Below are 27731 nucleotides of genomic sequence, written 5' to 3'. Positions count from 1 at the left end.
CCTGGTCGTCCCGCCAGCAGTGCCATCTGTCCTACATCTCTGAATACACGACTGACGTCCGGCACGTCTCGGGTAAGGAAAATGTCGTGGCGGATGCGCTCTCTCGCCCTAACATTCACGCCCTTTCCCAAGGGGTAGACTTTGCGGCGTTGGCAGAGGTGCAGCAGGCAGATGAGGAGATCCCTAGTTACAGAACCACAGTCTCCGGTTTGCAGCTCCAGGACCTCCCCGTAGGCCCAGGTGAGAGGACCCTACTCTGTGATGTCACCACCGGCCAGCCCCGCCCCGTCGTCCCGGCAACCTGGCGGCAGCGCGTTTTCAACTCCATTCATAACTTAGCGCACCACTCCATCCGGACAACCGTCCGGATGGTCTCCAGCAGGTTCGTTTGGCACGGACTCCGCAAGCAGGTCAGTGAATGGGCCAGAACGTGCATGCACTGCCAGACGGCCAAGGTGCAGCGACACACCAAGGCCCCGCCGCAGCAGTTCCACCCCACCCGCCGGCGTTTCAACCACATTCATGTGGATATCGTGGGCCCCCTGCCAGTGTCGCGTGGGGCGCGGCACCTCCTGACTATCGTGGACCGGTTCACAAGATGGCCAGAGGCGGTCCCACTCACCGACGCCACCTCTGAATCTTGCGCCCGGGCACTGATCGCCACCTGGGTGTCCCGCTTTGGTGTACCGGCCCACATTACCTCCGACAGAGGCGCCCAGTTCACCTCCAGCCTGTGGTCAGCGATGGCCAGCCTGTTGGGGACACAGTTGCACCACACCACTGCCTACCACCCACAGTCGAATGGACTGGTGGAGCGTTTCCACCGTCACCTGAAGTCGGCTCTCATGGCCCATCTCAAAGGGCCTAACTGGGCGGACGAGCTTCCCTGGGTCCTACTCGGCATCCGCACGGCACCCAAGGACGATTTGCATGCTTCGTCGGCCGAGTTAGTGTACAGCGCACCCCTGGCCGTCCCAGGAGAGTTCATACCAGCCCCAAGGGGGCGAGAGGACGAACCCGCAGCAGTCCTGGGCGGACTACGCGAGAGGCTCGGTGCCCTGGCCCCCGTACCCACTTTGCAGCATGGGCAGCACCCGACCTGCGTACCCAAAGACCTGCAGAACTGTAAGTTTGTGTTTGTACGACGGGGCGGGCATCGGCCACCGCTACAACGGCCCTACGAGGGGCCATTTACGGTGCTCAGGAACAACGGGTCCACATTCGTGCTGGATGTTGGGGGGAGAGAGGAGGTTTTCACAGTGGACCGACTCAAACCAGCCCATGTGGACTTGGCGCAACCGGTCGAGTTCCCGGCACTGCGGCGCAGAGGCCGACCTCCCAAACAGGGTCCGGCCCAGACTGTGGACATTGGGGGGTGTATCGCCGGTTCTGGGGGGGGGGGGGGTTATGTGGCAACCCAATTACTAGCACACTTGAACCGGCTGACAATTAGCCAGAGTGCAGAGACAAAGGAAGAAAGCCTGAGGGGGTTTCAGTAGGGCCTCTCAAGTTATCTGGTGGGAGAGACAGGCTTTAAAGCAAGACTGTGGAGTTGAAATAAACCTAGTCTTTGGCTGCAGTTTACCGACTCCGTGTCGTTATTTTAGCGCTGCGTGTAGCACACCGCTACAAAGCTTCCATTCTTGTGGGAACAAATACTCCCATTGTGGGAGCATGCAAGGAGAGAAATGGAGAGAATTTTTTGAAAACCTTGTCTATTTGCCCAGTGTTCAGAGCTGCTTTAGAAAAGTGCAAGTTCCTCCAAAGCAGGATGATGAGTGTAAATGAGGAACTGCGTGGCACACCCAGTCTAAACCTGACATGTTAAGTTCTGGAGGAGTAGCTAAAGTGATGGAGGACACCCCTTTACAAGAAAGATCTCACCAGCAGAGGTTGAAGATGTTCAGCAGCACCTGATTAAACTGAAGGAAGCTGAGTCAGTCAGAGGGTAGGGGGAACTGAGTCGCTGGAAGGTATGAGTGATAGACGGGGGGGGGGGGGGGGGGGAGCATCCTCTAGTAGACAGGAAAGATCACAAGAAGTGCCTGAGGCTGAAGAAGCTAAAGATGAGATGAAAAGGTCTCAGCCAGTTTGGAAACCCCCAAATAGGCTGGCACATGATGCACCAGGCAAACAGAGTGTTGTGTCCATCCCCATGGTGAGCTATGTTACTTCCATTTACAAATGGATTGGGGGGTTCTGAAATCACAAAATTCGTCTGAGTACTGTGTTATTAATAATGGTTTAATAAGCTTCAAAGTCATGAGGGCATGACTATTTTTGGTGGGGATGAATGTAATCCCCTGGGTAAGATTTCTACTGTTATGCTGTGAAGTATTTTTATTTTAGCAGTTTTCTATAAAAGCAGTGTGTCCTGTTAGTATGAGTGTTTTGGCTTCGGCTAAAGAAAAGGAACCACGTTATCCAACTTAGGAATGTGGTGTCAGCCAATCAGGGTTGTCTTGGTACATGTCGAACTTTCTGCCCAATGGAACATTTGAGAAGGCTGGGAAGGATGAGATTTCTGACGGACAGTAGTCTGGTTTGGGGTCTTTTGGCATGAGCTGCAGAGCGTGGCACAAGGGAAGATGCAAAATGCTACTCGAAGGAGAGTCCCCATTGTAAGATGTGCTTTGTGCAAATAAATGGTTCAAAGGAGGAGGTGGCAATACACCTGAGAGAGCCAGTTCATTCGAAATGGTCTTCGAGGGAGGTTCGAACTGTGGCTGGTGTCTTTCACACAGAATGTGGGTTCAGCGTGAGTAATCAAAGCGAAACATCCCGACTACTTCAGAAATCAGCTCCAACATTTATGTGCACATTTAGTTTAATTGTAATTGGACCTTTTAATTTTCTTTTCTTTTTCTGTTTAACTGTTTGTTAAAGTTGAAATATTGGTAATTCTCTTTGTAATTTTATGCCGGTATGCGATCTGTTAATTTTCTGGTAAACAATAATTTTGCATGGAGCAGTATTTACACAGCATTCACTACAATCACTGTTCCTTAATTGAAACATCCCACCTTTCCTGTTTGGTTGAACCCCCAAATCATACCGACCCGAGTTGTATACTGCTTATGAAAGGTGGCTTTCTCATTGTTGAGTCGTGTTGCTGTTGGCAGAGTTAGCTAACACGCCAAGTTGGTGTATATATCCTGTCTATATCCTTTACAGATTCTTTGTGTCCACACAACCTTGCCAGCCTATTTATTATTTTATCATTAGTAAATGTCACTACAGAAGACAAGGGTCTCTTCATCAAGTAAGTCATCAGTATACATTATGAATAGCTGAGATCCCTGCACAATTTTCATTGCAGAATGAAAACATGTGAGGGCATAGATTACAGTATTTAATGGAATGATTAGCGGGAAGATGAGAAAAAGATTCACCACCCAGATGGTGTGGTGACAGGAAAGAATGGAAAAGGCAGGTGCAATCATCACATTTAAAAATTACTTGGACGTGCACTTGAAGAACTGCAACCTTCAGAGTAATCGATGGTATTGAGATTCTTTTACGCGATTGGAACTGCACTCATCCAAGCATGTGAATACTATTTCTGATTTTTGCCTTGTGAAAGGCTTTTGGGATGTCAGGTGCTGAGTCATTGTCCACAGGATACTCAGTTTCTGATCTGTTCTTGAATCCACAATATTTATGAGATTGTTCCAGCTGAATTTGTGATCAACAGTGACTCCTTGGATGTCAATGGTGGGTCCTCTATGATAGTAATGCCATTGAATGTCAAAGACAGCTGGTTGGACTAGTTTTTGTTGGTGATGACCTTTGCTTGTGATATGAATGAAATTTGCCTCTTAGCAATCCATGGCAGACCAGTCTTCAGCATAGTTCCATTTACCTGTACCTGGACCATAGCCCTCCATACATCCCTCATCCACGTACCTATCTGGACTTCTCTTAAATGTTACAACTGAACCTGCATTGACCACTTCAGCTGGCAGGTGATTGGTTAAGCCCAGACACTTGCCTGACAAACTCCTGCAGTCATGTCCTGTGGTTTGGATGACCGACATTCAACTACTGCAAGTATTTCCCCTTTATGTGTGGTATTACTCAACCCATTAGCGTGATTTTCTCTTCATGTCTGTTGACTACAGTTTACCAATGGTTATGTGGGAACACCAAATATGGATACAAAATTCTGGGTATGGTCTATGCAGGAGGGGGAGGGGGAAATGCGAAATGATAGAAGACCGGAGGGGGTGGGAGCTTCTCCTATCATTTTGCATTTCCCCCTCCTACTTTCAAATCTCTTACAATCTTTCCTTTCAGTTAGTCCTGACGAAGAGTCTCGGCCCGAAACGACGACAGCGCTTCTCCCTATAGATACTGCCTGGCCTGCTGCGTCCCACCAGCATTTTGTGTGTTGCTTGAATTGCCAGCATCTGCAGATTTCCTCGTGTTCCCTTGTTGGTTTCCCAATATACCAATCTGGAAAACCATCCACAATAAAGGTAGTGAACTCATTCTACTGTAATATTATTCAATACCTTTTCTATGCCTCACCATTTGAAAAAAAAATGCCCAGGCGGGAAAGTATATAACCTCACATTTTTCCACAGCTGCACATACTTGCAGATATCCCTTGGAATCTGTCCGTATTTCCCTTATTACAGCCCATTTGATTGGTATCCTACTGCAAGTCATTTCACCATCAGTTAATAGCAACTGTTCTGTATCCCATCTGCATTGACTAGTTTCTTCATCTCTCAAGCCTCGTTTGTACTACCAAGGAGGTCATTAGCATCAAATCCGTGGAAGCACCCAGATCCTGAAAAATACATTTAAGAAAACTAAATATTCTCCCCAGCAAAGGCAGGGGAGGCTCACATGCAACATAAACACTGCATAGTGTGTTTTTATGTACTTTTTGTGCTTATTTATGCAAATTCACTTGTATGTTAGAAGATATTACTCCAGTCACTCGCATCAACCTTATAAGTACTTTATTAATCCTGAGTGGGAAATTATTCTGTTACAGCAGCATTTAAAAACACCCTTAGCAATAATAATGAATAATAAATATAATAATACAAACTAATATGTGGTACTTTACAGGAAGTAGCTGTGCACCTGTAAATATTAAATAATATGCAATAGAACATATCAGTGCTAAACATGATGCCAACTTAATCATGAAATGGGGGATTCATGCTTGCTTATCTAACTGCCTCTTGAATGTCACTATTATGTCTGTTTGGCCCAGCAACACGTTACAGGCATCTGCAAACCTCTGTGCAAAAAAAAACCTATCCTGCACATCTCCTTTAAACTTTTCCCTTCACCTTAAAGCTATGTATAGAAAATGTTCTCAAGCAAGGAACAATAAAAATCAAAGTACTTTCAGGAATTTTATTTCCAAATTAATGTTTCAAACATAACACTTAATTATGCACCACAGATTTCATATATAAATTTAAACACAAAGTACACTGCAGATGCTGTGGTCAAATCAACACAGACAACACACTGGAGGAACTCAGCAGGTCAGGCAGCATCCGTGGAAACGTTGACTGCTCGTTTCCACGGATGCTGCCTGACCTGCTGAGTTCTTCCAGCACGTTGTCCGTGTTTGTATATATATTTACTGCTCTAGTAAGATAAGACACAAAACATTTGATGCAAAATTGCAATAAATGAAGAAAACCTTTTCACTGTTCCCTTTCCTGTCAGATTTTAATACTGTAGAACACGCAGATTACATTAAGCAGATTGACATTGAAATAATTTTGAATTAAAAATATCAAAACTGAATTATTTTAAAATCCACTACACAAGAAATGATAGGGTCACTGAATGATACAGTTTTAAGTAGCTATAGGGGAAATTCTAGTTGACTGAATGTTTTCATAATTACACAAAACCAAAAATATATTTTTGGCCTATGGCAATGGTGGATTTAGTGCACATTCTAGGAAAGGTTACAACTTCAGGGCACTAGTAACCTACCAGTACCTCATTGAATGACCAACATTGTGCATATGCATACATTGATTGCCCAAAACATTTTCAACAATGAATGCATCACAGCTGAGCCCAATTTTCCACTTCATAATAATTGGATATTCATGTTCCAACAGAAGCAAAAAACAGCTGATTACTTTGCATCTCTCTAATCAAGGCGCAGTGAGACCACTTTCAACAGCTGCCCTATCTAATAAGAGTCAACTTGGAGGTCACTTTTCAAAAGAGTATTGTTCCAGGCATATTCACATCTGCTAATTATGATTGGTTCATTCTTTAGCCAATTCCATTGCTACATAGTAAAATGTACATTGTGATTCTCAAACTGCTGGAGTGGAGCATTAGATTAAATACAGACTTAGGTTTAGCGATCAGCGCAGTAACAGGCCCTTCCAGCCTAACAAGGCTGCATCACCCAATTACACCCATGTGACCAATGAAATTATTAACCTCAATGTGTTTAGAATGTGGGAGGAAACTCACATGGTCACAGGGAGAAAATACAAAGTCCTTACAGAAAATGGCAGAATTGAACCCGGCCTCTGGCACTGTAATAGCATTATGCTACTGTGCTGCGTCCACATCTTTACATACAAGTCAATGAAAGCTAACATTGCAAGTGAAGCGGATAATTAGGAAGGCTAACAGTCTTTCATTCTCACCGCAATTACTCAGGGCCTTGGTGAGACCACATCTTAAGGATCATATTGATGATGTTCTAACCTAAAAAAAGACATCCTTGCTACAGAGGAGATGCAGGGAGGACTGGTTCCTAGGATGACAAGTTTGTCACATGTTAAGAGATCAAGTGGATGAGTCCTCTATTTCCTATTAGAGCTACCAAGGATGAACTTCTGAAATGTACAAAATTCTCAGAGGACTCAACTGGATAAATACAGGGAGAACATTTTTCCAGAGTGTTTAGAGCTAGGGGCATTGAATTAAAGCAAATGGTGCAAAACCGTTTAGGACTATAATGAGAAATTACTATCATCAAATTTGCTTAGTAGCAGCAATACAAGACAAAGTTACTATAAGTAACATTAATAACAAACAGTGCAAAAGTATAGTGAGGTGTTCATGGAATCTGATGGCAAAACAGTTCCTAAATGTTCAGTACAGGTCCTCAGGCTCCTATACTTCCTCCATGCCAGTAGTAATGTGAACAGAGCACGTCCCAAATGGCAGGATGACTTGTGCCATGATGGAACAGACTGAGCCAACAATTCTCTGCACCTTCTTTCGAATCTGTGCTTTATAACCTCAAAGCCAAGCAGTGTCGCAACCATGGTAACCTGCCAAATCCCCTCAAACGCCTAATGAAGTACAGCCACTGGCATACTTTATTCATGATTGGACAGTAGATTAGCAATTGGTGGTGGTTTGGGGGAAAAAAAGCAATTCATGCATATGCAATACTCCAGCTACCAAACAGCATTGCTTGAGCCTCACTGATCTCTTTGCACTCCAATGGGTCCCAATTCTTTACATATGACAGTGAAGAACAAATACTGAGACCCAGTGTAGTAACCCAGCCAGAGGAAGGTAAAGTGGAGGGAGATTTTATTGGCCTGTGATACAATGCATAAAGGTTTTTAATCTTGAATTGATTATTGTCTTAAAGGCTTGAGATTTAAAAAAAATATATTGTTATCAAGGGACATGGCAAGAGTAGATCAGAGTAGACAAGTCAGCCTAGCTCTTAGAAACAGAACTTTCTCAAGGATTGCAGCCTCTACTTGGTCCCATCTAGTCTGGATGTTTGGCAGTTTAGGTTCTTCCAGCCTCATATCCTTATAGCTGGAATTCATAAGTGTGGGGGTTTTTACAAAAAATTGCAAGTCATAAAAAAAACAATTTGATACTATGAGTAACATGTTTCTTATTGTACTAAATAAAGCATTGAGTGTTATATCTGCAACCACCTCATGATAGTTATATAAGCTACTACAACCAACATGTTAACATTAATAGATGTTATACCACAAATTAGAGTCATTTTCCATATTGCATCCATTAATTACATTCTATCAATGTTTCTTGATTTGGCCGTGAGAATATTTCAAGAGAAAAAAAATGGTTCTCTTCAGGTAACGTGTCATATTAAATTGCACTCAGTCCAAAGACAAATTATAAATAATGTCAGAAACTAACATTTGAGTTGTGAATTTTTAAAAACTATTCACATCCTAATTATATAAGCGATAATTCAATAGCAAATACTATTCTAAATTCCAAGTATAAACTTGATTGTGGAGTTTTCAATAATGAATGTAGGTATTCCAAATCTCAAGGATATCATTTGAATTCCAGATAGCTTAACAGCCAGATGTTACGTATGTGAATGTTGTCAGGATATTAGATACTGCAATAAGATTAGACAGTAATGATCATCACACTAAACATTATTGTGACAGGCTGCATAATCATCAGCATGCTTCATCAGAATTTGATGAGCTACTGATTTCACAATTATAGCTGGGACCTGTGGATCCTAGTGATGACTGGTGTCCTTGTGTAAAGAGAATAAAGGACATTCTCTACTGAGGTCTGTTATCTCAAAGTTTATTTGTCAGGCTTGAGGCCAAAACACATGAAATGCAAATGCATTTTGATTTTTAACATGCTGTATCATTCACACTTCCAAAGGAAAAATATACATGGACAAAATACAGCTACGTCATTAAAAAAAATCAATGCAAATGCATCGCTAGCTACACCTACACTACAGTGGTTAAAAAGAACACTAAAAGGATGACATTAATGAGTTCCTTTAATCATTTTGCTTCTAGGAATTCAAAAACTGTTGAATATTACTTCAGAAGGTACTTGAAGAACCACAAATTACTGTTGTAAATCCTGACAACTCAATAAAACACTTCAAAACAAAAACAATGATCCAGAGCTTCTTATAATAAAGCTAGAATTCTACCTGAGATCAAGTAGAGTGACCTTGAATCCAGATTCAATGCAGACTTGCATGCAGTTCCCAGTTTGATTTCAATACATTGGATTAGAGCTGCTGCCCACAAAGGAGACCAAAGTGGACTCAGCCCCAATGTGATGGGGTACCAGTGGAGAGAAAGCATATAAAACCATCGAGCAGCAATTTTGTTTCCATTCTAGAAGCTATATCGCCAAATGTGATGCAAGCATTTATCCAACATAAACTCATTATGTCACAGAGACCTGAGAAAAGGCATTTAATAAATTCCTATAAATTGTCCATGTGACTACAGAAGCTTGCAAGTCAACTGTAATCAAAATATATATGAACACAAAATTAAGCTGCTTTTTACTTGGATCTAAACTTAATATTTAACACCTTTTAAAATTAACAAATGTGCGTTACTCCATCCAATTTCTCACAAGGCCAGACCAAAGAAAAAAGAAATGCACATCATGTGAGCGGCACCAGTATAATCCAATGTATAAACTGTTCCTATCATTTCCTTATTTACCTATCTAACCTACCGGGTACTCATAAATATTCATTGTAGCGAGAAGACCACTACTTTACTCCAGTGGTGCATTTTACATTTTCCAAAGTCACAATTATAATGTTCATCCTGCTCCCAACTTAGACATCTTGTATTTTATCATCTATATTCCTTTTAAATGGAATTCATGACCACCAAGAATACTTTGTTTCTCTTTATTCAGTCCTATCCATCCATAGTTTTGAATGACCATCAAATCAGTAGTCAATATCCTGTAACAAGTTAATTATATCTCATTATTTATATACCTCCTGTGATACAATGACACCCCATCTACACAGACTGCAATAAATACACTGTAAGCTTTTATTTTGAGATTAAATTATTTGATTTAAGAACTTCTGTATATCAGGTGGGACATTGGGCAAACAGATGGCTCATGGACATGGGTTGTCCCAAAAATTATTTTTCAATATCCAATGTGCCCACTCTTCTTCTAATCACCACCACAGCTAATCACCGAAGATCATTTTGCATACAGTGCATTTAAATGTAGATAAACATGAATAATCTGTGCCCATATTTACACAAACAGGAATATGAAGACTGACAAATGTATATCAAGTTTCAAAATACTTTAAAAATGTAATGTAAAACACTTTTTTGGGACTGGAGCTGTTAAAAACTTGAGTATTATACTAGAACAAACATCAAGGCAGTTCAAACTGAAAAAGGCTTTTTAGTGTTTCAATTATGATTACAGTACATCACACAAATATTGTACAGAACCACTTAAAAATTATATTCAATGCAGTTTTGTAACACAAGGCTTCTGACTTTTTAATAAATGTACAATTAAAATATGGATTACAGAGGACTATATTTGCAGACTATATAAAAACAAGAATAAAAATAGAAAATGCTGAGAATGTAGCAGATCCAATAGCATCCATGAAAAGAGAGAAGTAATGTTTCAGGTCATTGATCTTTTATAAAGTTATCAACCTAACAAGTACCCATTTCTCTTTCATCTATTGACTATTTCCAGCATTTTCTGTTTAACTTCAGATTTCCAGCATCTGCAGATTTCTTTTGCACTTCAAAAATTAACAATCAGTATTTTCAAATAATTTCCAGATAACTAGCCCCAAGGACTGCAATAGAGTATCACATTAAATTTTGCTTTGCATGAAGTGCAGCTTTTTGAAAGACACATATGGACACAAAGGCTTGGAGAAAACTTTTTTTTATATATAAGTAAAGCAATCTAAACATTTAAACTTATGTAGGTGAAGCATGAAATAAAAAGAAAATCAAAGTTCAGGCAGCATTATTGGAGATGAAAAGCTTCAAGTGAATCTTCAATATTTATTGATTTTTTTTGGGTGCCTTTCCATATCTGGCATCCAAACCAAGGCCTAAATAGAGAATAATAAATGAAAATTAGGAACAGTCTCATAAAGCATGTCTTTAATATTGTTTTTATGTATTGCTGGTTTACTAAGAGGCATCTAAAATAGGACTCCCTTAACCTCAAATTAATTTGCTTGTAATATAGCAGAGATTATTTTCCAAGCATGTTTCCAAGTTAAATGTGTGCAAACTTGCAGAAACTTACAAAACTTGCATTCGTAAACACAACATATGGTTATGGACTTGGGTCCACAACTAGCATTAGTATTAAATAAAAACAGTTAACAAGGTAGGTCAGTCAGCATGATACTAGCAAAAATTAAATCAAAGTCTAAACCTTTCCGGATTCATAACAAACTGCAATTCAATTATTTTCAGGGGAACAGGCCTCAAGGTAGTCATACTCATTAACAAATTACACTTTTCTGTTGGAATCAAACTTTTGTTCAGTACTTTTAAATTACAATGAAGACTAAGGAACATTATTGGTACTGCCACCTCTGAAAAAGTATACTTTAATACTCCACTTAGAGCATTGCCTAATAAAAGCAGCCAGGGGACGGAGAGGGCATCGGTGTGGGATTGGTTTTGCTGCCTATCTTCTGGCAAGAAAATTTTGCATCACTTACCTAGGAATACAAAAACTGTGCCCACCCATTGCAAGGAGCTAATGGGATTACCAAAAATAAGCACAGAACCAAGGATGGTAAAGAACTTTCTGGTTGTAGTAATGATTGAACAAGTCAGAGGTCCAAAGTAAACAACAGTCATAAATATGAAACTCTGGAGGGGGAAAGAAACGGAATAAAATATTTTTTATACCCATACCATACAACACTTCTACAAACAATGTTTTCTTTAATTTAATATGTATAATTTGAAAAGCGTAGCTGGAATTAATCTTTTTAAAAAGATACTTGTATTCTCACACTAGTGCAATACACATGTAAAATGGATAGCCCCAGCAGTATACTATTAATTAGCAAAATGATGCACATCTCAGTTAACACTACTGTCAAGGGGCACATGATCACTAACAATTTGACCATTAACAGCTTTGGTCCATTTTAAAGCGAAGGCAAGAATCTCCACACTATTGACAGTGAATATCAACTGGGAATACACACTTTACATTAAATTATTCTGACTGAAGAAAGCTGAACATCTCAGCCCCAGAATATCACTACAGAAGCTCCACAGGGAATCTAATATAATGACCATCTTTAGAAATGGGAGGTCTTTGTTTAGAAACTGCAGTGTTTCATTCCATTTAGATTTTCTAGAAAATGAGGTTGTTTGAGCCAGATGGCAAAAAATTCAGATTGACCCCAGTGGTAAGTCAACACAGCACAGATGTTATCTCTGACAAAAGAAAGTGGACAAATTCCCTTCTACGGCCAATGACTACCATCTCAGCATCCCCCACTATCAACACTTTTGGGTTAACACGTCACAATTAACCACAATAGCTATTATTAATGCTTTTTGAGATAGTGATTTAGATGTATATCATATTTTTTTTACTGAGTTAAGTATTGTATGTAATTAGTTTTGCTACAACAAGTGTATGGGACATTGGAAAAAAGTTGAATTTCCCCATGGGGATGAATAAAGTATCTATCTATCTATCTATCTATCAATAAACTAGCTACAAAAGTGTTAAGAGCACTTCACCAAGTGACTCACCTAATGGGTTCTTTCTTTTTCCCTCTCACTTTTTTCTTGCTTTAGTAGGGTTTGTTTTTTACTTTTTTTGAGTTACCATACTTTTCAATCCTTAAACATTGTTTTTTTTTCCCCTTTGAGACAAGTAAGTGTTACTTACTTCAATGTACTCTTGTTATTTTGGATAATAATAAAAAGATTTGAAAAGAAAGTGACTCAATTTGGTGATATTACTTCCACCTCTTCAAGACATATTAGGAGTGCAATGGACAAGTGTAGCATGTTTTGATTAATGTGGCTCCAACAATGTACAAGCAGCTCAACAACACCCAGAACAAAAAAAAACTTTTATGAGCAGTGTATTCATCTTGAGCATTTACAAGGTAGCACCCAGTAAACTGGCAGGTTTCTTTAACAGAAGTTTTAATTTTTTCAAATATATAGCCATTATCACAAGGGCAGAGGGCAGCTATTAAAACAATCACATGGAAATTCCCCTCTAACACATTATCCTCTTTGACACATACTTTCAATAGGAATGTGTCAGATATTCAACATTCCAGAACAAAAGTTCTTCTCCACATGGCCTCCAATAGCTAGGGCACATGATTCACTGCCAGCTCCTTGATAGTAAATCAAGGGTACACAAATAATTGCACTCTTGCCAGCTATGTCCACATTTCAGAAATTAAAATGTTGAGGTTTTAAACCCCCTAAGTGCTTACATTGCAGTTATGGAATATGAAAAGTAACTTTACACATTACAAATTAGAAGGTTCGTTCCCTTCTAATTTTGGAAGTACTAGATATAATGCAAATAATACTAACCTGGCCCAAAGCACTAGTTAAACCAAACAAAAGTATCTTGTACAGAATACTGGGGTGGCGCTCAGTGAAATTCATAAATTCCCATATTTCTCCAGTACAAAAAACTCCTAAAATAAAGCCAAAAAAGTTATTTGAATGAGGATCAATTTGCATCTTCAAGTCAGGTACAGAAGTGAAACTTAAAATGCAATATTGCATAAGCTGATAAATAGTACACTGTATTGGCTTATCTGAATCGACTTTGATAAAAAAAATTGGAGATTTAAAATTTGTGGGGATCTACACAAAACTAATGAACAGAAAGTTGCATTTGATTTTTAACATTTAATTTCTAACGTGACAAATACTCAACATTACAATTAATAAGTTTTCAAAGATAGATTGTAAACAAATCGTCATGTTACTCAACTTTTAATGTTAATGCAAGTTCTAAGAAATTAAATAAAATACTTTACTGTATAAATGAAGTAACACTGCCTCTATGGCAATGAGCAATGCATGCAACTAATCCTTCTCTGCAGCATTTATTTGAATTTTTAATCACTCTGCATCAATCTTCAAGTTGAAACTCAAGTTAACCAGCTCCAGTTTCTCTACATGCTAAAAAGCCTTCAATTCTTTAAATTTTTATTAAAACTATTTTTTAAACTTTCATATAAAAATCCATGTGCAAAGAGAAGCACGCAAAGCAGCAGGAACATGAACCTTCCCAGTTACAGATTTAGTGTGGATGTAATTTTTTTTCTATACAATTTAACTGTTAACACAACTCTTATGCCAAAAACATCATCCCAATCTCTTTTTCCAAGAGTCAAGATATCAGTTAAACTAATATTTAATAATAAAGCTAAATTACTACACATCAAATGCAAACTGACAAGCATCAGGAAGCAGGAAAGTTATTCTTTTTTTGGGAAGAAGTAAAAGCATTGGCATCAATTCTAAGGGCATGCTCCAAGGGGAGCTTACTGACAAATCCTACTGAACAGGAGATACATTTCAGCAAACTTATATTAGAAGCTAGCTAATTATTCCAAATTTGTTTATGTAACAGCTTTCAGATTTTACAGCAAACTTTTCACCTTCAAAGTGCCTGTTGAAATAGTCTTTCTTTTCAAATGAAAGATACACTCAAAGGCATCAAATTAATGTGATCAATGCATTCACCAGCCTATATGCTTAGATTATATAACAAAAGCCATGAATAATTGCAGCAATGATTTAGCACGCCATTGTGAGTTTTTAAACTCTTCCTTTCCTCCCAAATTACATATTAAAACATCACTATGATAACCAGCATCTGGTTGAAGTTTGGGGTCGCCAAACTACTGGCATCCTACTGTTTGGCACATTTAATAGGCAAAACATAAGGCACTCCCATGCTATGTTAAAATGACAAAGCCATCTCATTAACAGCTGACCTCATCACAAACAAGAGAAAATCTGGTGATGCTGGAACTCCAAGCAACACACACAAAATGCTGGAGGAATTCAGCAGGCCAGGCGGCATCTATGGAAAAGAGTAAATAGTCAATGTTTCAGGCTGAGACCCTTCAGCAGGACTGGAGGAAAAAAAGATGAGAAGAGTAACAAGGTAGGGGAGGGAAGGAAGTTGACAAATGAAACCAGGAAAGAGGGGAGAGGGTGGTGAAGTAAAGGGCTGGGAAGTCAATTACTGGAAGAAATAAAGGGCTGGAGAAGGGAGGAGTCTGATAGGAGAGGATAGAAGGCCATGGAAGAAAGGGAAGGGAGAGGAGCACCTACCCAGAAATGGGATAGGGCATATATGTTAAACTCAAGGCCCGCGGTGGAATTATCTTTGGCCCGGGAGATAATATCTAATTACTATTAAAGCTGGCCCCAGTAATCGAAGCGCCTATGGCATATGATATGGCTAATGCTGAGTTTATTCAGGTACCAGGTTTTCAGGGTTTTTAGTGTTTATTCGGCAGTCTTCTTCATAAGAAATGGAATTTGTAAAGTGAAACACTTTGTAGTTATAGCAGAGACTGAGACACATGAGAGCAGGCTGAAAAAACGGAGGCAACGAAAGCTGCGTTCGCACGCGTCCGACTAATCCGGCCCGCATGAAGCTGCACTTTGCTCAATCCGGCCCGTGACCTAAAATGAGTTTGACACCTCTGGGATAGGGGAATGGTGAAGGGAGGTTGCGGGCCATTACTTGAAGTTTGAGATATCGATGTTCATGCCACCAGGTTGGAGGTTACCCCAGACAGAATATAAAGTGTTCCTCCTCCAACTGGAATGTGGCCTCATTGCTGCAGTACAGGAGGCTGTGGACTGACATGTAGGAATGGGAGGAAAGTAGAATTAACACAGGGGCCACTGGGAGATCGCTTTTTTTTGGCAGACAGAGCATAGGTGCTCTGTGAAGCTGTTTCCCAATCTACATTGGTCTCGCCAATATACAGGAACAAGAGCCACACCTGCCCCTACATCTCTTCTCTCACTACTATTCAGGGCCCCAAACAGTCCTTCCAGGTGAAGCGACACTTCACCCATACGTCTTTAAGGGTCATTTACTGTATCCGGTGTGGTCTCCTTAACAGGCGAGGGACCAGCATTCTGGCAGGCAAGTTTGCCACTGCTTCATGGGTGTGCTTAAACTAAGTAGTGGCGGGGGGGGGGGGGGGGGAGAGGAGGAGACAATCTGGAAATATAAGGATGGAGTTAAAGGGAAAGAGAGAATAAGTTAAGAAAGACAACAGAATAAACAGGGCAGAAAGCTCTGGAAGGGATCGAAGAGTATGGCCAAGTGCAATAGGAATTGATGTGAAAGGCGAGGGGAGTAATGGATTAAAAGTATTATATATGAATGCACGAAGTATAAGAAATAAAGCGGATGAGCTTGAGGCTCAGTTGGAAAATGGCAAATATGATGTTGTAGGAATATCAGAGACATGGCTGCAAGAGGACCAGGGCTGGGAAATGAATATTCAAGGGTATACGTCCTATCGAAAGGACAGGCAGGTGGGCAGGGGGGTGGGTGGCTCTGTTGGTGAGGAATGAAATTCAGTCCCTTGCGAGGGGCGACATAGAATCAGGAGATGTACGTCAGTATGGATAGAACTGAGAAATTGTAAGGGCAAAAAGACCCTAATGGGAGTTATCTACAGGCCTCCAAACAGTCGCCTGGATGTAGGGTGCAAGTTGAATCAAAAGTTAAAGTTGGCATGTCGCAAAGGTAATGCTACGGTTGTTATGGGGGATTTCAACATGCAGGTAGACTGAGAAAATCAGGTTGGTACTGGACCCCAAGAAAGGGAGTTTGTGGAGTGCCTCCGACATGGATTCTTAGAGCAGCCTGTATCAGGGAGAAGGCAACTCTGGATCTAATGTTGTGTAATGAACAGGATTTGATAAGGGAACTCGAGGTAAAGAAGCCATTAGGAGGTAGTGACTATAATATGATAAGTTTTAATCTCCAATTTGAGAGGGAGAAGGGAAAATCGGAAGTGTCAGTATTACAGTTGAATAAAGGGGACTATGAAGCCATGAGGGAGAAGCTGGCCAAAGTTGACTGGAAGGATACCCTAGCAGGGATGACAGTGGAACAATGGCAGGTATTTCTGGGAATAATACAGAAGGTGCAGGATCAGTTCATTCCAAAGAGGAAGATTCTAAGGGGAGTAAGGGGTGACCGTGACTGACAAGGGAAGTCAAGGATAGTATAAAAATAAAAGTATGACATAGCAAAGATGAGTGGGATGGCAGAGGATTGGGAAACTTTTAAAGAGCAACAGAAGATAACTAAAAAGGAAATACAGGGAGAAAAGATGAGCTACGAAGGTAAGCTGGCCAAGAATATAAAGGAGGATAGTAAAAGCTTCTTTAGGCTTGTGAAGAGGGAAAAATTAGTTAAGACCAAAGTTGGGCCCTTGAAGATGGAAACGGGTGTATTTATTATGGGGAACAAGGAAATGGCAGATGAGTTGAACAGGTGCTTTGAATCTGTCTTCACTAGGGAAGACAAACAATCTCCCAGATGTAAAAGTGGCCAGAGGACGTAGGGTAATGGAGGAACTCAAGGAAATTCACATTAGGCAGAAAATGTGTTGGGTAGACTGATGGTACTGAAGGCTAATAATTCCCCAGGGCCTGATGGTCTGCATCCCAGGGTACTTAAGGAGGGTGGCTCTACAAACCGTGGACGCATTGGTAATCATTTTCCAATGTTCTATAGATTCAGGATCAGTTCCTGTGGATTAGAGGGTAGCTAATGTTATCCCACTTTTTAAGAAAGGAGGGAGAGAGAAAACAGGGAATTATAGACCAGAGGAAACACGAGTGAATCTGCAGATGCTGGAAATAAATAAAAACACAAAATGCTGGCAGAACTCAGCAGGCCAGACAGCATCTACGGAAGGAGGTAGAGACGACGTTTTGGGCCGAAACCCTTCATCAGGAGTGAAGTAACATGGGATGGTCAAGGGGGGATAAGAAGTGGGGGGGGGGGGATGAAGTAGAGAGCTGGGAAGTGATAGGCTGAAGGGAAATGGGCTAGGGGGAAGGTGGAGAATTATGGGAAATAAGAGAGAAAGAAAAGTAGGGCTGGGGGGAGATTATAGTGAGGGGGGAAAGAGAAAGAGAACCAGACTAAAATTATAGAGATGGGGTAAGGGGGGAGGGGGGGCGGGATATCAACAGAGGTCTGTGAGTTGAATGTTCATGCCGGCAGGTAGGAGGCTACCTAGGCGGGAGATAAGGTGTTGCTCCATCGACCTGCGTGTGGCCTCATCTTGATGGTAGAGGAGGCCATGGACAGACATATCGGAGTGGGAGTGGTCTGTGGAATTGAAGTGTGTGGCCACGGAGATCCCACCACTGCTGGAGGACTGAACGCTGCTGTTTGGCAAAACGGTCTCCCAGTCTGCAGCGGGTCTCTCCAATGTATAAATGGCCACATCGGGAGCACCGGATACAGTATATCACCCCAGTTGACTCGCAGGTGAAGTGGTGCCTCACCTGAAAGGACTGTCTGGGGCCTAGGATGGTGGTGAGGGAAGTAGTGTGGGGCAGGTGTAGCACTTCTTCCGTTTGCAGGGATAAGTGCCTGGAGGGAGGTCGGTGGGGAGGGATGAATGGACAAGGGAGTCGCATAGGGAGCGATCCCTGCAGAAAGCCGAGAGTGGCGGGGGGGGGGGGATGTGTCTGGTGGTGGGATCCCGTAGGAGGTGGCGGAAGTTACGGAGAATTATACATTGGATCTGTAGACTGGTAGGGTGATAGGTGAGGACCAGGGGGACTCTATCCCTGCTTCCCAGCTCTGTACTTCATCCCTCCCCCCACTTCTTATCCCCCCTCGACCATCCCATGTTACTTCACTCCTGATGAAGGGTTTCGGCCTGAAACATCATCACTACCTCCTCCCATAGATCTGTCTGGCCTGCTGAGTTCTCCAGCATTTTGTGTTTTTATTTTTGAATTATAGACCAGTTAGCCTGACATCAGTGGTGGGGAAGATGCTGGAATCAATTATAAAAGATGAAATTGCGGCACATTTGGATAGCAGTAACAGGATCAGTCTGAGTCAGCATGGATTTACAAAGGGTAAATCATGCTTGACTAATCTTCTGGAATTTTTTGAGGATGGACAAGGGAGAGCCAGTAGATGTAGTGTACTTGGACTTTCAGAAAGCCTTTGATAACGTCCCACATAGGAGATTAGTGGGCAAAATTAGAGTACATGGTATTGGGGGTAAGGTACTGACCTGGATAGAAAATTGGTTGCAAGACAGGAAACAAAGTAGGGATTAACGGGTCCCTTTCAGAATGGCAGGCAGTGACTAGTGGGGTACCACAAGGCTCGGTGCTGGGACCGCAGCTATTTACAATATACATTAATGATTTAGATGAAGGGATTAAAAGTAACATTAGCAAATTTGCAGATGACACAAAGCTGGGTGGCAGTGTGAAATGTGAGGAGGATGTTATGAGAATGCAGGGTGACTTGGACAGGTTGGGTGAGTGGGCAGATGCAGTTTACTGTGGATAAATGTGAGGTTATCCACTTTGGAAGCAAGAACAGGAAGGCAGATTACTATCTGAACGGTGTCAAGTTAGGAAAAGGGGAAGTACAACGAGATCTAGGTGTCTTTGTTCATCAGTCACTGAAAGTAAGCATGCAGGTACAGCAGGCAGTGAAGAAAGCTAATGGCATGCTTGGCGTTCATAACAAGGGGAGTTGAGTATCGGAGCAAAGAGGTCCTTCTGCAGTTGTACAGGGCCCTGGTGAGACCACACCTGGAGTATTGTGTGCAGTTTTGGTCTCCAAATTTGAGGAATGACATTCTTGCTATTGAGGGAGTGCAGCGTAGGTTCATGAGGTTGATTCCCGGGATGGCGGGACTGTCATATGTTGAAAGATTGGAGTGACTGGGCTTGTATACACTGGAATTTAGAAGGATGAGAGGGGATCTGATTGAAACAGAAGATTATTAAGGGATTGGACACACTAGAGGCAGGAAACATGTTCCTGATGTTGGGGGAGTCCAGAACCAGAGGGCACGGTTTAAGAATAAGGGGTAGGCCATTTAGAACAGAGTTGAGGAAAAACTTTCACCCAGAGAGTTGTGGATTGTGGAATGCTCTGCCTCAGAAGGCAGTGGAGGCCAATTCTCTGGATGCTTTCAAGAAGGAGCTAGATAGAGCTCTTGAAGATACTATTTCGGCACGGACTAGAAGAGCCGAGATGGCCTGTTTCCATGTTGTAATTGTTATATGTTGTAGCTGAGTCAAGGGATATGGGGAGAAGGCAGTAACGGGGTACTGATTGTGGATGATCAGCCGTGATCACAGTGAATGGCAGTGCTGGCTCGAAGAGCCGAATGGTCTACTCCTGCACCTGTTGTCTACTGTCTCCTGTAAATCTGTGAAACATGATGTGCATTGGGAGACTGCCTCGCCACAATTCCTTGCAGTAGAACTAAAACCTATGATTGAAATCAGAAGAGTGAAAGCATCAAGACTAAGTAAACAGTGCATTATGTATCAGACAGAGCAAGAATTTAAATTTCACTTAGGAAACTTTGAATTTAGAGACCATACTTGAGCACCCTCTTGTGGATTAAAGGAGAATGTATCATATTAATCAAGTCAGGTTTCAATCTTTTTCTAAAGAGGCACATTTTGCAAACAAAATTAAACTGGTTCTGTTAATCTGTAAACTTTCAAATTACAACTGAATTATGGCACAATTCATCACTCTACAAGCTATAAAAGTATACCAGGTATAATTTCCCCATCACTAAACAAAGCTTTTTTCAGAAAAGGTGATTAATGAACAAAGTGCAAAAAGTGTATTTATTTTAACACAAAGTGCAAGTCAGAACATCAACGGCAACTCCCTAGAATCTCCATAATATATTGAATGGTGTAAGACCAGAGTGTAATAAAGCAACATCTCTATAGAAGACTACATTTTCTATTTCTCTTAACGTTGAATGGAATGATAGGAAGGACAGGTGAGATGAGTACACATTAACTCAAAGAAAATAATGTGGATGGATATCTAAACTCACATATACAACAAACCCAAAAAAATCAATAGCAATAGAATAGTGACAAATTACACCCCATGCTAAAGTTTTTTTATTACAAGCTGAAAAATATCAGACATTTAAGATTTCACCAATTTTAGACAAGTTAACAAAACTTGAAGTGCTCAGACTGCATGCATGTATCTATAAGAGTGGCTCCCTGTTTTGTTCCCCCCCCCACCCGGCCCAACCGCCTAGAGCATCCAGCAAGAGGTATTACAGGATATAAGATGAAGCATTATCAGCTGATGGAGACGTGGAGAGAGACTATCACATGGTTCACAGAAGAACTTTAATATGGCCTCATAACATTGTAGACCTGATCTATTTATGCAGAGGGTCAACAATGAAATAAATTGCAATGGTGCTTGTGAAGACATCTGAAAATATTCATCAGAAGTTAATGCAAAGTACAGAGAACCTTCAAGCATCGTCTATGAGCTGCTAAACACATGCTAGCCTATACTTAGAAATAAACATGACCAGACCATTTGAAAGTGGTTACCATATATATCTCTGAAACAGGTAAATGCATTGAAGGGGTCAATAGGATTTTTACACTCTCACTTTGTTGTTTATTCAACCGGGGAAGAATCTGTGTGTCTGGAGGGATCCTTGGAACACTGAATGGATGAACAGCAAACTTCAGAAGCTTATTCAAGGTGATGGAGGGGAAAAATATGAAAGAATTGCCTAAGGAATTGACAGGAGGATCCGTTTCATTTGTCAATTTAGTCCTCTTCACATGCCCTCAGTTTACAATTTCTATGCTTTATATTTTCGGGTTGTTTGGTTTAAAGATGCACTTCTAATTTAATATGCTCTTAACTAAAATAAAACAATTTTTACCTATTCCCAGGAACAAACTAGACCAAACATTAATATTCAGCATCATCTGATTTGAACCAGTCTGGAAATTAGCTCTCATGTGTTCTTGTGCTACTCCAGTCAATCCGTCCAAGGTTAAGGAGGCCAACTAAAGGAGAAAAATAATTAACATTTAAGTAAATCAAGACAAAGATGAAAAAGTGAATTCCCAGAAGTGACGTTCTTAATAACCATATAACAATTACAGCACGGAAACAGGCCATCTCAGCCCTTCTAGTCCGTGCCGACGCTTACTCTCACCTAGTCCCAGTGGTCTGCACTCAGCCCATAACCCTCCATTCCTTTCCTGTCCATATACCCATCCAATTTTACTTTAAATGACAATACCGAACCTGCCTCTACCACTTCTACTGGAAGCTTAATGTTGTAAAATTTTTACTTAGAAAACATACACATAATATCTGATCATGAATAATATTACTCATAGAATACTTATGACAAACAAGGAAGAATTCCTCATTAGACGGTTAAATGGATAGAAATGGCAACATTGGCCCACACAAGTACCGGTACATTCCAGGTAACAATTAAGCAAGAGTTTATATAAAGACTGCAACAATTTAAACAAAACAAAAAGATTAAAGTAATCAAAAAAGTCCTCAAAAAAAGAGAACAAAATCCTATTTAGTAGTCTTCAGTTTACTACAAAATTGCTCACTGAAAGGAACATAATTTAAAAAAAATACAAATTAACAAATCTGAGTATTTAAACAAGCAGCTAAGATGTAGCACGCAGACTTGCCTACATCTAAACCAAGTGTGGCATGCCTTCTATATGCCAGCCTTCCAGAAGGACTTGAAGTTGTCAGTGCCATTCACAGATGCTCTTTTCATTGAGTCAGGAATTTCCAAGTATGTAGCATTGGCACTAAGGAAGCTTTGAGACAATAAATAATTTCCCCCATTCAACTGATAGTTTCTCACTATGACAGCTCAGAGCAGAGAGCCTGTCTCAGGAGTCTGATGTCAAAGAGGTGACTTACTCATTAAAATTGTCCAAATCTAATCCCCAATGTCAACGATAATAGCCTGGGAATGGATACCAGGTGTGCTTCACCTGTTTTGGATTTGAAAGATTTTTTTGACAACAACGCTTAGTGGTAACTGCAAAAAATACCAGTACTTTATAGACAAACAGAAGGGGTAGTGTTATTGCTACCTGATGGACCAAAAGCTTAGCACTTTTGCTGAGAAAAGCCTCCTGAGATTGTGTTTTGCATCAAATAAAGTTTCTGTAGTAAATAATTTCACTTGTATTAACTTCAAGTACAGAAATCAACTGCTTAAATCTCTGCTGCTTCCTTCAGTTTGTTCAGATTTTTAAAAAACAAGTTGCATGTATGAATTTAAAATCCTATAATTGGAAATCTATCACAATTCAGTATGTCTTCTAAGATCTCTAGAATGCAGTTTCATTGTTTGCTTTCATGTATACTGGTGTCCCCCGTTTTTCGAATGTTCGCTTTTCAACACCTCGCTGCTACAAAAGACTTACATTAGTTAACTGTTTTCACTGTTACGAAAAAAGGCAGTGCGCAAAAAAACGTGCCCTGAGCAGCCAAGCTCCTCCCCCGGAACTGTATTCTAACTGGCATTGCTTAAACACATGCCTGTGAGCATCTGTGCTTTATGTCGATTTATTTTGTGTATCTGTTAGCAAGGTGAGTTCTAAGATATCGGGAAAGCCTAAAAGAGCTTGTAAGGGTGTTACACTTAGAGTAAAACTAGACATAACTAAGCGTTTCGATCGTGGTGAACGAAGGACGGACAAAGTGAGTTTGGCTTGTGGAAGTTGACGACGATGTTGTTGATGAGGTTTTGGCATCCCATGACCAAGAACTGATAGATGAAGAGCTGATGCAATTGGAAGAGGAAAGGCTAACAATCGAAACCGAATACAGTAGCAAATGGACCAAAAGTGAAGTCGTCCAGGAACTGAACGCGAAGCAACTGCATGAGATTTGTACTGCGATTGACAATGCTGCAATGATTGCAGAAAAGTACGACTTTAATTTTGAAAAGGGTATGTAGGTTTAGGGCATATTTGCAGGATGGTTTGAGTGCTTACAAAGAACTGCATGATAGAAAAATACGCGAGGCTAAGCAGTCAAGCACACTGTCATTTTTCAAGCCTTTCAAGCAGACGATGAACCTCGACCTTTGACATCGAGGCAGGCAGACATAGAAGATGATCTGCCTGCCCTGATGGAAACAGACGATGGATAAGACCCCAGTGTCCCACCAACCCAACCTCCAACCACTCAGCCTAACACACCATCATCAGTGTGCTCGCTTTCTTCCCGATTCCGGTAAGTGAAACTACACTGTACACACATTATTTCTACTTTATATCGCCTGTGTATTTTTGTGTTATTTGGTATGATTTGTTATTTAGTTTGATTTGGCAGCTTCATAGCTTAAAGGTTACTGGAGAGAGCACTTCTGCCGAGAGCGATTGCGCCGAGAGCACTTCCGCCGAGAGCGACTGCGCCGAGAGCACTTCCGCCGAGAGCGACTGCGCCGAGAGCACTTCCGCCGAGAGCGATTGCGCCTAGAGCGATTGCGCCTAGAGCGATTGCGCCGAGAGCACTTCCGCCGAGAGCGATTGCGCCGAGAGCACTTCCGCCGAGAGCGATTGCGCCGAGATTTTTGCTGTGGTGGACAGTGCTGCAATGATTGCAGAAAAGTATTTCTACTTTATATAGACTGTGTATTTATCATATCATTCCTGCTTTTACTATATGTTACTATTATTTTAGGTTTTATGTGTTATTTGGTAGGTTATTTTTTGGGTCTGCAAACGCTCACAATTTTTTCCCCATATAAATAAATGGTAATTGCTTCTTCATTTTATGACATTCCGGCTTACGAACCATTTCATAGGAACACTCTACCTTCGGATGGCGGGGGAAACCTGTATTTTAAGTCTGGATATTGGATAAATCTACTAGTTGCAGAATGATCAGTTGGAAGATCCATAATATGGTTGTGCGTACTTAACTTCTTTAAGAATTCAATAGAAGCAAAGGAGATCAGGAAATTTACCCAGGTATTCAAAGCCTTGATGATTAACAACCAACAGCAAGCAATTTATTTTAGTTGAATGTTTATCTATGTAGATGTAGAATATCACAAATCATCCTTATTTTGTATAACCGATTGAACATTTGGGCTTACGTTTGCTTTACAACAATTATTTTGGACCAGTGCTTCTCAAACCTGCTCCTGCCCCTAAAATAGCCAGGGGAATAGTCAAAGTCATTTTAACATTTTCCTTGTTACAAAAATAATTAAAATAAATAGTTGAGACAATAAGAGAAAGGGGAGAAAAAATGTTAGAAATAGTAAAACAGTAGAGTTCAAATGTTCAAGTTTCATTAAAATTTAAAGCATTTTAAACACTTCAGTAATAGCAGATTATCCTTTCAGAACTCTTTATATCACTGTTATAAGCTTTCCAAGGCCAGCTGACTTGTTAGACAGATATTTTTCTACCAAGTCTAAAAGTTAATGCACAACAAAACAAGTTTTAAAAAATGTAATAAAAGCAAAAATCTATATACTTACTAATAACATTTCCCCAAATCCAAAGATGTGGTCATTTGCACTGTCCTTTCCTTTGTTGGGTTTATACATAAATAATGCCACTCCCAGAACAATGAGCAACACGCAAAGATACTTGGCCAATGGGTATCTTTTCCTTCCAAGAATGACTCCTAAAACCATCACTATAATACAAATTAAGGCAAGAAAGTTTTAAAGCAAAGGAAAATCCACCTTGGAATATTGAATTTAATTGAGCAATATGCCAATTAAGTAGTCAAAAGCAAAGGAGAGAAAAACAGTTAATATTTTATGATAATGAATTCTCATCAGAAATAATGAAAAGTTGAAAATGTTCAGAGTCTGACCTGAGTTTCACTCACCACAGATGACATCAACATTTCAATTTTTTACTTTTAATTAGTAAATAGATGAGATATATTTGAAAGGTACTGATTTTGTTTTTTGGATTATTTGACAGGGGAGGAGAAAAGCATGTACATACAGCTAGAGTTGAATAATCATACAGATTGGGCAAAAGCAACCAAAGGCTAATTTCTTATCCATTATGCTTAAAACATTTTCAGTGTGCAGACATGTTTCATTACCATGGTCATTACTTTGATGAGCAAAGCAAATGGCTTTAGCTGCTTCTAACACACTACTTCTTGTGTGCTGAACAACATTACTTGCAAAACTAACATCAGGCTAATCTTACTGACTCATTTAACCATAAAAAAATTGCTGCTGCAAAGCTAACTTCAAAGAATAATCTGTAGGATGTACAAATATTCTGGGATGCACCGATGGACTGGAATCCTCCCATGTTTATCAAGAAAACTCCTTACCCTGCACACATTTTCTGACTTTGACCAGCATATTACACTCAGCCAGAATGACTGGAAACAGTACTGAACATAGGGACACAGTATGTACATTCAGAGAGGCACTTCACTGTACATCCACCAGCAAGATTGGCTGGTTGAGCCAGTTGTACCCTCAAGGATACATCATGGAGGACTTGGTCTATAGCAGGCAAAAAGCCAACATAATTGTCCTTGCCAATCTGCCTCTAGTAAATCAATCTGTCTATCATAGCACCGAAAGAAGTGACCGCCATGGTCTGAGGGCGAGGGTAACACATCTCCACAACTGAGGTTTCCCTCTCGCATGCTGGGCAATAGCACAATTATGCTGAAAGATGGACTCAGATTACTCAGTTCAAAACTACCTATCTACGAAGCCTTATGCACATTTTTGTGCAATCAATGGCCCACATCATCCGTCCATCAATTGCAGCAAAAATATGCACCATTTTTTTGATGGCCCAGCATCTCTTTCGCACTACATCCATGATCAAGTTGGGGCTCAACTATTTCAATATGAGCATGTCTCAAATCTCTCTTAAACTTGCTCCCTGACACACCAGAGAAAACAATTCAAGTTTGTCTAACCTTAGAGCTAACATTCTAATCTAATCAACATCCTGATGAACCTCTACATCCTCCCTGTAATGTGGTAACCAGAACAGCACACAAAACCTCAAAATAGCCTAACCCAGTTTGATACAGATGCAACCTGACCTGCCAGCTTCCTGACTGATTCAAGTTAGACAGATCATTAAATAGGCAAATGGAGACACAAGAGATTGCAGATGCTGGAATCTGGAGCAACAAACTAAATGACGGAGGAGCTCAGTGAGTCAGGCAGCATCTACAGTACGAAATGGACCCTTTATTAGATCAGATGAAGAGGCTTGACCCAAAACATCAACTATCAATTTCTCTCCACAGATACCATCTGACCCATTGAATTCCTCCAGCATCTAGGAAAGGTAAGCAAGTGGATTGGCATGGATATAGTGGGCCAAAGTGCTTCTTTCTGTGCCATACAGCTCAAGACTATGAAAATGGCAAGCTATCACACTAAACTGCTGCAATCTTTATGATTAAGGTACTTCTATGCAGCGGTTGGCTAGAATATTCTGACAATGACAAAGAATGAATAATAAATTCTCCAACCCAGGATGCGTGCACAATTTGGAGGACACTTCCAAAATTCCTATTCGCATGTATCCACTCCCCTTATCCATCTAATTGATTTGATTAATTTTAAGTTAATACAAAGGCCTTGGCAACTTGCTGAAGAGCAGAGATGGTGCAGGAATAACAAATGCCAGGTACATCAAGCAAATTGCCATTGTCAAGGAATGCTTATCTTTTTAATATTCTATAATCACATTAAATTACCTGGAATGGGCTTGCATGATTTTCCTAGAACCTGAAATGAAAAAAACATCAGCTGATGACAAATAGGGAAAAAAAATCACTTTGGGTGATATCATATTTTTTAAAGAAACAAAATGAAACATACATACATTAAACATTTGTAAACATTAACATCACAA

At 40.6% G+C, this 27731-nt stretch overlaps 1 protein-coding gene across 2 annotated transcripts in view; it reads right to left on the bottom strand.

The window, feature by feature from the left end:
* Positions 1-5362: 5362 nt before the first annotated feature.
* The window catches only part of slc35b1 (solute carrier family 35 member B1), a 28932-nt gene continuing 6563 nt past the window's right edge, over positions 5363-27731 (bottom strand). The window contains exons 4-9 of one of the 2 annotated variants that reach the window (XM_073071702.1): positions 27574-27604; positions 25349-25509; positions 21743-21869; positions 13335-13441; positions 11471-11624; positions 5363-10846 (exon numbers count right to left, since the gene is read on the bottom strand). In XM_073071702.1, the coding sequence (XP_072927803.1) occupies positions 10797-10846; positions 11471-11624; positions 13335-13441; positions 21743-21869; positions 25349-25509; positions 27574-27604 (630 nt within the window). In that variant the 3' untranslated portion in view covers positions 5363-10796. The remainder of the gene's footprint in view (positions 10847-11470; positions 11625-13334; positions 13442-21742; positions 21870-25348; positions 25510-27573; positions 27605-27731) is intronic. The other variant, XM_073071703.1, reaches the window with a different exon arrangement.

Source organism: Hemitrygon akajei, chromosome 18 (assembly GCF_048418815.1).
Source record: "Hemitrygon akajei chromosome 18, sHemAka1.3, whole genome shotgun sequence".
NCBI lineage: Eukaryota > Metazoa > Chordata > Chondrichthyes > Myliobatiformes > Dasyatidae > Hemitrygon > Hemitrygon akajei.
This window is presented reverse-complemented; position numbering and strand designations above follow the sequence as displayed.